At 46.2% G+C, this 13,444-nt stretch overlaps 1 protein-coding gene across 1 annotated transcript in view; it reads right to left on the bottom strand.

Moving 5' to 3' along the window:
• SVOP (SV2 related protein) overlaps nucleotides 1-13,444 on the bottom strand; it is a 48,686-nt gene that overhangs the window by 30,485 nt on the left and 4,757 nt on the right. The window contains exons 2-5 of the mRNA XM_054594382.1: nucleotides 8,612-8,772; nucleotides 6,029-6,114; nucleotides 4,883-4,981; nucleotides 4,069-4,140 (exon numbers count right to left, since the gene is read on the bottom strand). Of these exons, the coding sequence (XP_054450357.1) occupies nucleotides 4,069-4,140; nucleotides 4,883-4,981; nucleotides 6,029-6,114; nucleotides 8,612-8,772 (418 nt within the window). The remainder of the gene's footprint in view (nucleotides 1-4,068; nucleotides 4,141-4,882; nucleotides 4,982-6,028; nucleotides 6,115-8,611; nucleotides 8,773-13,444) is intronic.

Raw genomic sequence — 13,444 nt, 5'->3', positions numbered from 1 at the left:
TCGCTCCCCTCCTCCAGGGCCTTAGATGGCTCCCCATTACCTCTGGCAGAGAACATACCTGCACCATACAGGTGTAATGCAGCAAGGACAGGTGAGTCTGAGTGAATGAAAGAGAACTTGACCTGCCCTATCAGCCTCTGCTCAGCTCTGGCCAAAAGTCACCATCATGGGCCCTGGCCAGGTAGCTCAGTTGGTTAGTTAGAGCATCATTCCAATATGCCAAGGTTGCGGGTTCAATCCCCAGTCAGGACACATGCAAGAATCAACCAATGAATGTATAAATTATGGTAACAACAAAATGATGACTCTCGCTCTCTCCCCTTCTCCCCCTTCCTCTCTGTCTCTAAAATCAAAAGTTACCATCATGGAATAGGGCTGCCAGATAGGCCAATTTTCAAAAACAAAAATCCCCATAACTCTATATTTATGCAAATTATGTCATCTATGAAATAGAGGCAACGGACCCGAAATCCTATGAAGCCTTGTATGGGATAAAGAAAGCACATCTGTGGGCCATATTTGGCCCATGGCTCATCAGTTTGCAACCTGGAGCTTGGAAAAGTTTCCGGCTCCCGCTCCAAGGAGCTAAAAGTCTCGCTACCATTAGGGTGGCAGGCCCATCACCCCCAAGAGGAGCTTGCTCTGTCACCTGCCGGGCTCTCTCAACGGAAGCCCCCAACTCAGGTATTCGCCATCCATGCTCGGGTGCAAGGATGAGGAGTCAAAGGGCAAGGAAACCTAGGGAATCTCCAAAACACTGAAACGAAAGGCCTAGTGCCTGCCAGCCGCCTCCTTTCCCTCCTGAGAGAACACATGGACCTGTAGGCATTGAACTAGAAAGTGACCTGATCATACTCTGCAATGGTTTTTCCTTGAGTTCCAACCAATAACAGTTACGAATGATCACAGGCTAACCATGCACCAGTAAACATGGTTCCAAGTGCCTCACCTACATTGCCTTCTTTAAACAGCATGATGAGCTCTCACTGTTGTCACCCCGGTTTTGCAGAAGGGGAAACTGAGGCTCAGAGAGGTGAAGCAACTTGCTCCAGGTTCATGAGGATATGAACCTGGGTTTGTCTATTTACATCCCTTCGAGTCTGCACACCCATATTTGCCCTGCCTTTCAGTGGCTGCCCCAAGCCCCCAAGCTGCAGAAACTTCTACAGGAACTGAAGTGGCCCACTGAGTCCCCATCCCATATGTGACTCCCTTGCAAAGTCACGCAGCGGACACCCTCATAGAAACCTCCCAGCTGGGCGGAGGCAGACGAAGGAGCTAAGAGATTTTCAGCACTCACCAAAGCTTGCCAGCTGCCCAGCTCACCCGCTGTTCCTGGAGGAGTTCTGGGGAAGGTTTATAATTAGAGCCTGATCCATCCTCCCTGAGGTGGGGCCGGAACTCCATGCAGGGGACCAGGGGGCCCTGAAGTCTCAGGGTGCTTTCTTTCCTCTGTCTCTGGTCAAGCCAGCTTTGCATGGGCTGTGGAATTTAGCAAGCTGCTCAGCAAACCTGGAAAAACACTCCAGGCTGCCCCCTAAGCTTTATTTATTTGAGATGAATGAATGTCCTACCAATCGACTGAATTCTGGGGACAATTCAGTCATGTCTCCCAGCAGCCATGGCCAGGGGGAAGGATGTCAGCTCTGGAGCCAGACACACCTGCATTTTAACACTGGCACTACCATTTATTGGCACCATGAGCTTGGCAAATGATGGGAATAATAATGGACATTTTTGAAATGCTTCCTTTCAGGCAAGAGCTCTCTGTACAAGGGCCCAGTTACTCTTCACAGCAGCCCAAAGGGAGAGACTCTCATTATCCCATTTACAGATGAGGAAACCGAGGCACAGAAAGGTTGAGGAACTTGCCGGAGGTCATGCAGCCTATCATGGGAGGAGCTGGGATTTGAACCTCAGCAGCTCGGTCTCAGAGCCCATGCTTGTCATGATGCTGCTATGTCAATCTTTCATTTGTCCAAACGAGCCCCTTATTGAGCAAATGAGCAAATATTGAGATGAGGGTTGAATGGTTCCCAGGTGATACAGTGAGATGATGGAGAACCAGCTCTTCCCGAGAAGGCCACTTGGCACTCTCTGCACATTCCCTCTCAGTGCCTGCTTTCTCACGCTTGGCACCATTCACACTTTGGCCCTGGTAACTCTCTGCGGTGGGGACTGTGCTGAGCACTGGGGGATTTCACACGGAATCTCTGACGTCTACTCACTAGGTGCCGAAGCACCCCTCCCCTCAGTTGTGACAACCAAAAACACCTGAAGACCTTGCTAAGTGGGGGGGGGGAGGCAAAATTCACCCCCCTCTCTAAGAACCACTGTCCTAGAAGGTGCCAAAATGTGTTTCGAAGTCACAAGATTCAGTAAATGGCATTACTGAAAACCCTTCTATGAAACCTTTTCAAATCCAGGCTTAGAGCTTTCACTTCTGAGGCTCATCGTAAACACAAAGGCATCTATGTTCTAGAGGGCTTCCTCCTGGGAACAGAGTATGAGTCACTGCCCTTGGCAGCAGGATAAGCACACTGTTCCAAACTAAGCCAGGATCCTAAGCTATGGTGACCTTCGTGCACTTTTTGGGTAAACAAAGACAATTCATCCATGAAGTCCATTGCTGGTCTGGAGAGGAGAGATGGCAGAAAATAGAAACAAGATCTGATTCCCATCCATCCAGTTCAGTTACTCAGGAAGTATCTACTGAGAGCCTGCTAGGAGCCAGGTGCTGCGCCAGGCACTGGGGCCACCTCTGTGGACAACAGAGCACTGCCTCTTTCCTCGGACAGTTCACTGAACTTACCTATCCATCTTCCTGCTCTGTGCCCATGGCAGACATCACTAATCAATCACAGCACTATCCACCGAGGCTTCTGACTCTTCAAATCCGTGTTCCCCACATCCCCTGCTGAATGATTAGAACAGGCCGAAGGGACAAAAACCCATTTGCTCTTTAGTTTGGGGAATTCAATAAATCGTAGCTGTAAATATCAGCTATTATCTAATCCAACCTGTTTTAAGATAAATAAGGAAACTGTGGCCTGAGATGGAGAAGTGACTTGCTTTAGTCACCCAGTGGCAAATTCAGCCCCCAAATTAAGGTATTTTACCCTTTTCCCCCTTTAGTCTTCATGACTTCAGTACTGAGCATCTGGATGGCAGAATTTGGGGCACAGTAAAATTCCTCATGACAAGTTCCTGGACTTTTCTGTGCATGTGCATGTTTGCCTCAAGAACAAGTAAATAAAAAATGTTTTTAGCCAGAGACAGAGGAATGAGTCGTTTGTCCCCACATGCAGCCTGCTCAGGAGGAAGCCATGTTAAGACCTTAAAAGAGCTTTTTCCTTTCATTATGGCCCAGGCCTGAAGGTTAACGTTAGGTCCAGCAGCAGACGGCCCAGGCTTATAGCTCTTGAAGCCCAGCTCCATCACAGCAATGGCTCTATTTGATATTGAAAGGTTCTTCTCTTTCCTTCCCTTCCCCTCCCTCCCTCGCTCCCTCCCTCCTTCCCTTCCTTCCTCAATCTATCTTCTTTCTTCTCCTCTCCCTTCTCCCTCCCTCCCTCTCTCCAGATCTCGTTCTGCTCTATCATCCAACCAGAAAATCACTAAAGTAGTGACTCACACCCTCTGGAAACAGGAAATGGGTGGGAGGGTGGATGGAGGCAGAGCCTAGAAAGCCCTGCCTGGCAGACCACAGCAATCCAGCTTCTTCTCTCTCTAGGATGTCTGGAGAGGTCTTCCCAACGAACTTCTCTAGCCCCTAAAACCACCCAAGATCCCCTGGGCTCCAAAGGCTACAGCTAGTTCCCCAACCTCGCGCCTCTGGCCCTGCCGCAGCCGCTTCCTGGGGGTTTTATTAGTCAACATCTCCCTGGTGTCTGCTGGCCCACGTGTTTCCTGTCCAGTCGCAGAAGGAGGGGCTGCAGCTGGAGTCTGCTTCCTGTACGGCACGGTTCAAACATTCACTCGTCCATGGGGCCAACATAAGTTTTGCTACTTGTCACCATCACCATGGAGATAACCCAGGGGACATGTGCTTAGGAGAGGTGGCCTTACTGTTTTCCTGCCATACTGGTCTGAGATGTTTCCCCAGAGGGTGGAGCTGGACATCATGCCGACAAAGACTACCTGTGGGTGGAAAGAGGGTTCCTGTTAGACCGTGACACGGAGCATCGCAGAGAAAGGGAAGAACACAGTGAACCTGTGACATCACACTCTAGCCATAATCAGGAGCCAACATTCACTGAGATCCCGCTGAGGTGCAAACACTATTCTGCATGCTTCGTGTTACTGCCGAAACCTCACAGCAATCCTAGGGAGTGGGTGTCCTTATTGTCCCCACTTTACAGATGAGGAAACTGAGACTCAGAGAGGGGAGGTCACTTGGCTGGGGTCACACATCTGTAAGTGGGGCAGCCTGGGCTGGAATCAGGCAGCATGGCTGCAGAGCTAGCATTTTACTGATTTCTAGTAAATTAGTAAATTCGATACCAAAGAAATGCCTTGTCCTGTTGCTAGGAAAATATCAAAGGTTGCAAGGTAGAGTTTGGAGAGTATGAAAACAGGAAACAGGAGGTTAGGAAGTATTGGCATCTCCTTTTTGGATGAGTGAGGTATGTAAGGTCTAAGTGACATGCCCAGGCAGCTTCCAACTTCCTAGCAATGGAGCAGGATGCCTGGAGCCCCCAGGGAGTCCCCTGGGGGCCGCGGTCCCACTGGTTGCCGACCTACTGGGGAGTGAAGGAAGCTGTGGTCATGGTGTCCCCATGCAGTTTCTTCCTTTTCTGCTGAGCCTCTGGCAGCTGCAGGAGGAGGAGGACGCCCTGCAGACCACCCCAGGGGGGCAGGACTGTGTGCAACTGTGGCCTACCGAGGTCAGCAGCGCCACCTGCCAGCTGGGGAGCCGCCACTCACAGTGCAGCTGGGGCGCGAGGATGCTCAGGATCATCATTTCCATGGCGTCCGCCATCTGCAGGGGGCAAGCAAAGGTCATGAGGCCAGGATGTTGCCCTGTGCCTGGACGGCTGACCCTTCACTCAGTGACCCCTAAGAGAGCATAGGGAAGCCCCTCTTCTACTGCCTGCTGAGCGCCCTACCACACATCAAAGCATGTGAGAATCTCTGGTAATTAAAACAGCGTGGTACCATGCAGGAATTGACAACTAGATATTAAACTTTTTTTTTTATGTGTGTGATTTTCCGTATTTAAAAAAATAGGGACACTTCCTGAATAAAGTGGGAAAACATCTCATTTCAAAAATCTAAGAAAAACGTTTTTTATACTGATAGACAAGGATCTTTTCTTGTTAGTTCAATTAAAGATTAGTTGGTTTTTGGTTCAGAGGTCATTGTTCATGTAGTATTCTCAGTATATTTAACAAGTGTGAACTTTTAATATATTAAAACATACTCGGAATCCCCGGTAACTGAACAAAATGTCTTTTACAGGACTAGATAGAACTATGGGACAGAAATGAGAGTTCAGAAGCAGCCCCATGTGGCCGTGGGAATGTGTGGACGATCCAGGTAGCCTTTTGAATTAGTGGGAAAATGACATGGGGAAATTAAAGATCTATTTGGAAAAATAGTTTCAAAAATGAATTTCAGTTGTACTCGAGACACGATCTGCAATAGGCCTACGCAGGGATTTTAACAAGCAATCGTGAGCCTGGTGAAGCAAAGCGCTTACTTTTGTCGGTGCGTGTTTCTCTAAGGTGAGCTCCACAGGTGCCTTCATCATCTCAGAGTGGCCCCAGCCCCCAAGGATTGAGAACCATTTCATTAGCCAGAAGCTCCAACTCCGCCTTGTGGGCAATTGCCAGCATTACCCAGCTCCCCCCAGGCGCTGACCTGCATTTTTACCTGCCTCACTCAGCATAAGCCTCACTGATTCAAGCCAAGGCTCTATGTGCAAAGGACTGCGTCCTTCCATGCAGATCACGGAAACCCAGCGGAGCAGCATAGGTAAGGGTCTCTTGGAGAGTGAACGCGAGGTATCTGCCCCAGAAATACTTGCCCAAGCCAAGCCGGTGAGAACCGACAGCTTCCATTGAAATTTTCCAAACCCAATGGCTTCCACCGCATCTTCCACCATGAAAGTATCTGGGAAGGAGAAAGGGGGAGGGGAGGAGGGAGTCAGGGCATCTTGCAGTTGTCCTAGTAGGGGAGGGTCTAGGGGGAGTTCTCAGGCAAACTCATGAAAGGCAGCGCATGCTCCTTCTAGAACTTTTCCTAAGAAAACATTCCAGCAAGTGTGAAAAGATACCTTGCTATAGAATCCACTGCAACATTGTTTACAAAAAGAAAAACTGGAAAATGCAGAATGTCTATCAACAGGAGTTGGTCAGATAAAGGATGGCATATATTATAATTTTATACGTTTATATATCCACATTATAAAATATGACCCAACTGTTAAAAAGAAGGTGCAGATGTAGAAAGAGGCATGCATTATTGTTAATTAATTTTTAAAAACAAAGCAAGATAAACAACAAAATATTTAGTACGGTTCTCTTCTTTGAAATGGATGCATGTGTGGGTTTATAGTATATGTGACTATGCAAAGAATATAGACAAAACTCACATTATGGTTTTATTTTTGTTGCCTTTGAAGGGGGGAAGGGAGAAATCATTTGCAACTTCAGCTTTCTTCCTTTTATAATGTATTACTTGTAGAGTCAGGAAAGAAATACTTTGTAAAAGTAGAATTTCATCTGTACTCAAATGGAAAGGTGTCCACACTCTATTGTTAAGTGAAAGACAACTTGTGGGGAGATATGTGCCGTAAGACCTGTCTTTGAGATAAAATTAGATGTGTGTGTGCATACCATGCAGGGGAGGGAAGACTGAGTGTCCACAGGATCATCTTTGAGGACAGCACTCGCTTACCTACTGTGCACATTTCTAAAGTGTCTGAATGCTTTCCAATATACACATGCTATGGGCATGCTCAAAAAATAAAGACAATTTATAAGCTAATAAGTGTTTTGAAAGCCACTAAAAGACTAACTACAATGTGGTGTGCTGCGTTGTGTCCTGCAACATCACTGCTGGAAAAACTGGTGAAATTAAAAAAAAAAAATCTGGGGTTTAGTTAAAAAGTATTGCACCAGAGTTCATCTCTTAGTTGTGACAAATGTCCATTGGCTGTTAAGGTGTTAACACAAGGCATATGAGAAATCTTGGTAGTAGCTTTGCAACTTTTCTATAAATGTAAAATGGTTTCAACATAACTTCTGTTACCTGTCATCTTTTTGGAATTTCAATCCTGAACTTCTAACATCAGTCATAATGTTCTCCAAAAGAGTGAGCTGGTTCTGTTTTATTTCCAGCAAAAATTTTGAGGAGAACGCAGAGTGAGCCCTATAACGTTGTCAATGATATGAAGAGTAGTCATGACATTATGGTGCACTGCTGAGTGTTCACACGTGCCAGGCACTGCCCTAAGAGCTTGATGTGCATTATATCTCATTTAGTCTCTGTCACAACTTCATGAAGGCCCAGACTTAACCCCATTTACAGAGGGGGAAGTGGCCTTTCCCAGTGTCACGCAGCTGACACGCCAGAGATCTGGGAGTTGAGCCCAGACTAGCCTGACCATAAAGCCACTGCCCCTGGCCACGGCCACCTCTCTCCCCAGTCATTGCCTCTGTAGCTCTGACTCCATAGCAGGCCTTGGGTTCCAGTCATTAACCCTCCCTCCTGTTGGGAATCTGGGGCCTTTCAGGAATGCATGGAATGTGTTCACCCATCAGCATCATGTGATGAGGGGAGACCAGGTCCCACAGCACCACCTCCGGTCTCTTCATTTGACCAGCTCTACTCAGACACAGCACAAGGTCATGGGTAAGAATGCGGATTCCGAGGTCAGATCGCCTGGGTGTAAATCCAGCTTGGCTGCTTTCTAGCTGGGTAACTGGGCAAGATGCTTAACCTTTCTGTACTTCAGTTTCCTCTTCTGCAAACTGGGGAAGGTGATCGTAATGGTTCCAATTAGAAATGTTGTGAAGATTAAATGGGTAACATGTGTACGCTGCTTAGAACAGTGCCTGGCACAGAGTAAATCTTCAGTTAATGTCCGCTGTTCCCATCACCGTTATCATCCTCGCCATCACATTCACCGCCACCATCATCATCACCGCTGTTATCGTCACTGTTACAGTTCTCACCGTCATCACCACCACCATTATCACCACCACCATTGTCATCACCGTCATCATCATCACCGTCATCACCACCATCATCACTGTCGTCACCACCACCGTGTCCGCATCACCACCACCATCATATCACCATCATCATCATCATCACCACCCTCATCATTATCGCCATAGCTGTGGTCGTCGTCATCATCATCATGCTGTCCTCAGCCAAGTGTTGGCAGTGATGCTGATGGCAGGGATTGTGATGTAACCCTGCCGGCTGGAGTAAGCCATGGGGGTTCAGCTCACACTTCCAGTATCATCCCTGGGCCCTCTGGGCCCTCCTACTTGCCGCTTCACATGGTCCCTCTGAAAGTGCCACCTGGGGAGGCAACCCTGGCATCTCAGAGCCCCTGACTGTGACCTGAGCTGATGTCTCAGCTGCAGGGTCCCCTCACCATCGGTGGGATTGGCAAACTCCTTGGGCACAGCTGCTCCATCATCTAGCTCCACCGCCTCTAGGCCCGTGCGAACCCCTTCAATCTGGACCTCATGCTCTCCCGAAGCCGCGTCATCCTCTGACCTGGCACTCTCGCCCGTGCGACGAAATTTCACCACCCTAGAGGACAGAGCAAATCCGGTCATGAAGGCTAGAGCTCCCCCTCCCCGGCCTTGCGGCACAGCTCTTGTGCCCAAGACAGGTGAAAGGCTTTATTTCACGGTCGGGCGAGTTGAATGGGTAGGAGGTTGGCATTTCCATTGAGTTGGACTGTAGGGAGTGACAAAGTGGCAACTTCAAAGGTTGTGTATCAATCAAGGCTGTCACATACAGGTGCACAGGCTGGGCACTGCACAACGTCAAAGAAACCCTGTTCACATGGTAGGCTGTGGGAATGAGGATGTCTTTAGTCTAGACTACTGTTTGGAAGCATGTGTGTTTCAGAATTTAGACTCATCTCTCTACTAGATATAACAATTTGGTCACCTAAAGGTTACATTATGCCCACAAAAAGTTGCCTGTATGGTATTTTTTTAAGTGGATGCCAGTGGATTTTTTTTAATTGAAAGAATTTACATAAAAATGAGACTTCTGATGTCTCTTAAAAAGTAGAATATCCAGCCATCTGGGGCCCACATTCTTCTAAGGGCATAGTATGGCTAGATTGAGCCCTGTGGTCCCTGCAGATGGGACATTTCAACTCTGCAACCCACTGAGTAAGGGGTGGTGTGAAATGGGTTCCAGGAAGGAACTCGCTGTCCCCAAGATGTCCTCAAATTGAAAAACATAAACAGTCCCCCCAAGGTATTTGAACAAGATAAAAACATAGATAAATATTAGGCAAAGAAAGGACATGAACATTTACTCACATTATCACACATTATCACTTCATTTTCAGGGATGAAGGAAAGGGCCATGGATCACCCTCAACTCTGAGGGTGGCATCAAGAGAAGGAAATGATCCTGAGGCCTGATAATCTCCCCTGACTACTACTTTTATCGCATCCTCTCCTGAAGGGCTCTCCAGGACTCCGTACTTCTTTCTGTGACTAATAGCAACCACTGAGGCCTTTTTGGAAGGTAACTGGTGATTTCTTTCAAAATTTGAAATGCTTTGCAAGCCCGCCCAGATTGGTCACGCTGGCAATCCATTGTAGGGATAGACACAAGCAGGCAAGGGTTTACCACACAAATAACAGCTGATAGGGACTGTTAGCTTGCCGTGAGTCGGCTCCAGGTTTGCGCTTTCATCGATTATCTTATTTATACTTCACTTTCACTATCCCCATGTTCCAGATGAGACCATTCAACAGCAGAGGGGCCGGGAGCTTGTTCAAGGTCACACAGTGGGTGTCTACGCCAGATGCTGGCAAAGCCACCCGACTTCCCAGAGTCCCCACTCCTAGCCACTCTGCTCCTCTCCTCCGGTGCTAGTAGGCTATTTGCAGCTTTGCATGTGATAATTGTTAACTAAATGTGATAAGTGTTAACAAAACTAGAAACAATCATCAGGAAAAAAGTAATGAAATACATTGTGGCACAGCCACTTGAGAAAATTTTTTTTTAAAAATGTTTTTAAGTTGATCTGTGTCACGACAGCCAAAGAGGGAAACAATCCAAGTGTCCGTCAGTGGCTGAAGGGGTGAATGGATAAACAAAGTGTGGTCTATCTGTACAATGGAATATTATTCTGCCTTAAAACGGAAGGAAATTATGACCCATGCTACAACATGGATGAACTTTGAAGACATTACGCTAAGTGAAATAAGCCTCACACAAAGGACAGATATTGTCCACCTATATGAGGGGGCCCAATGTAGTCAAAGTCGCAGGCAGAATGTAGGTGCTGGAGGGAGGGGAGAATGAGGAGTTAGTGTGTAATAGGTATGGAATTTCAGTTGGGAAGATGAAATGGTTCTGCAAATAGATAGTCGTGATGGTTGCACAATGTGAACGTACTTAATGCCACCAACTATACCCTTTAAATGATCAAAACGGTAAATTGTACGTGATGCGTATTCTACCATAATAAACACACATACATAAATACATGCACATGTTAATGTGTAAGAGCCAACAGGAAAAAATTGTTGGGGCTCACTATTAAATAGGCTAGAATGTGATCATGTGATCTAGGTCCTTGCCACTAAGGCTTAACACGTGGTCTCCAACCAGAGGCCTGGCGTCCCCTGGGGGCTTGTTAGACATGCAGTCTTAGGCCCTGACCCAGACCTACTAAATCAGCATCTGCATTTTAACCAGGTCCCCAGACAATGTGTGCAGTCCAAGTAAGTCTGAGAAGTGCTGCCATAGATTATTTATGGTTCTAGAGCCTCGACATTCTGGAAGGATACAGAGGAGCTGATGGCCGGTTGCTTCTGAGGAGGAGGACTGCCTAGAAGCGAGGTGTTTTGAGAAAAAGGAAATTTTTTTACTTTTTATTTTGGACCTTTCTGTAACATTTGCAGTTTTTAACCTGAGCATCTAATAACCAATACACACAACAATAATGACTATTTACGGAGCTCTTGTTGATCAGGTAGCATCTGCTAAGCCTGTCACATCTGTGAAATAGGGACGATGACGGGGCTTGCAGGACCGCCGGGAAGATTAGCCGAGCTTGATGAATGGGCCAGTTGCGGGCATTGAGTAAATATTTGCTTCCCTCCCACCTGGCTTCACCGAAGTCACCTTTCTGCCTTGAGCATGGAGTACAGTGACCTTTGTGAAATATGACTTTGAGAAAGTGGCTTAGCTCCCTGCAGTTTAAACCAGGATCTGTTCATATTCCTTCTCTGGCAAACCACAAGAAGCCAGGGCACCTTTATTTAAGAATGCTTGTTTTAAGACAGACATAAAAGGAGACCTTTGACATTAAATTAGACTAAGAAAGCCAAGCTACATTTTGAATCGGCTGCGTTTCTAAAAGTATGTATCAACTACACAAGCCAAGATTTCCCAAGGGGAGGGGGGAAATATGAAAGAAAATAGCAGTGGCATATGTTAAATATATGAGGACTTCAAAACAGGCTGGCTCACAACTCCTTAGCATTTGTTGGGTATAGATAGCATATAATTCACGAAAATAGCTGGGAACATTTATTTTACATAATTTCGCTATTTAAAGAAGAGAGGAGCTTGAGGAAATAGCTGTCAATGTAAAGATCTTGTTTGTGTCATGAAATTCATTGAACTCATCCCTTAAGTTAGGGTCTGAAACTTGATTTGGGTATTTTAGATAAAAAAAAGATTCTTTTTCTCTTTTCGCCTGAGTTGCTGGATCTTTATTACCTGAGTTCCTGAATCTGTCAGACAGGAAAGAAAGCTTAAACCTAATTGTGATTAGCTCAGAGTGCTACTGAAAGTCTTGTGTGAAGGATGGTGGTCTGCTGTAGGGAAGAAGAGAGCCCAGCTGTGCCATACAAACCGACCTGGGTTTCGATCCCATACCTATGGCATTCAGTAGCTATGGGACCCTGGGTAGGTTACTTTACCTCTCTGAATCTGTTTCCTGCCTGGTAGAATGGAGATGAAAATTTTTATTTCACAGCGTTGCCATGGAGATGAAAGTCATGGAGTCAACAGAGAGAAAGCATCATGCAGAGGTCTCCTCACTTAGAGGAAACAAAATCTGCTTCTGGGTCCTTCTCTAGAATTCAAAAATGAGTCCTTCCCATGAGCCAATAGAGTTTGCCTGGGACAATATCAAAAAGATAATCATGTAATCAGTAAGTCAAACTGCATTCTCCCAACTTCCCTGACTTAAGAAGGGGATGGGGAAGCAGGCAGATGAGTAAGATGAAACAAGGCTATGTCTGATCTTTCCTATCAGGAGGACTCAGCTGTGTAGCCACCACTGTTAAGGAGAACGATCAAGGCGATGAGCAGGTTTTTCTGGGTTTTCGTTAAAAAAGTTTTTAAAAGTCTCTTGGCCCACATATACTGGTATGCTGATCTACACAGGAATCCAGTATCAGATGGAATCTAGGTGATGTCCCAGGTACTCGGATACATGAGACCCCTGCCATGTGAAGCTGGCAATCTCACTGGGGGGGAAGCCATACACTAAGCAATAAATAAGTACATTTTATGGTAGGTTACAAGGTGATAAGCACAATGAAAAAGGAAAAAGTAGAACATGGTTCTGGAGGATGGGGAAAGAAGGCTGCATTGTTTTCATTTGTGGTAAAATACACATAAGATTAAAGTTTCCATTTAACTATTTTTAAGAATACAGTTCAGTGGCATTAAGTACATTCATAATGTTGTGCAGCCATTACTGCCTTCTATCCATAAGAATCTTTTTATTTTGCAAAACTGTAATTCTGTACACATTAAACATCTCTCCACCCCCTTCTCCTGTAGCCCCTGGCAACTGTTATTCTACTTTCTGTCTCTGTGAACTTGACTACTCTAAGTGCCTCATGTAAGTGGAATCATACAGTAGTTGTCTATTCATGACTGGCTTACTTCACTGAGCATAATGTCCTCAAGGTTTATCCATGCTGTAGCATGTGTCAGAATTTCCTTCCTTTTCGAAGCTGAATAATATTCCATTGCATGGATAGACCACACTTGTTTATCCACTCATCCATAAAGAGATGCTTGGGCTGCTTCCACGTTTTTGGCTATTTCAATTAATGTCGCTATGAACAGGGTTGTACACATACCTCTTCAGGATTATGCTTTTGATTCTTTTATGGGTTTATATCCAGAAGCGAGACTGCTGGATTGTATGCTTTGTTTTTAAGTTTTAAAGACACCGCCCTCTTGTTTTCCGTAGAGTCTGCAC

This window comes from Pteronotus mesoamericanus, unplaced genomic scaffold (assembly GCF_021234165.1).
Source record: "Pteronotus mesoamericanus isolate MK-2021 breed Mesoamerican mustached bat unplaced genomic scaffold, CSHL_Meso_final scaffold_507, whole genome shotgun sequence".
NCBI lineage: Eukaryota > Metazoa > Chordata > Mammalia > Chiroptera > Mormoopidae > Pteronotus > Pteronotus mesoamericanus.
The sequence above is the reverse complement of the archived record's forward strand: the minus strand, read 5'-3'. Positions and strand labels throughout refer to the sequence as shown.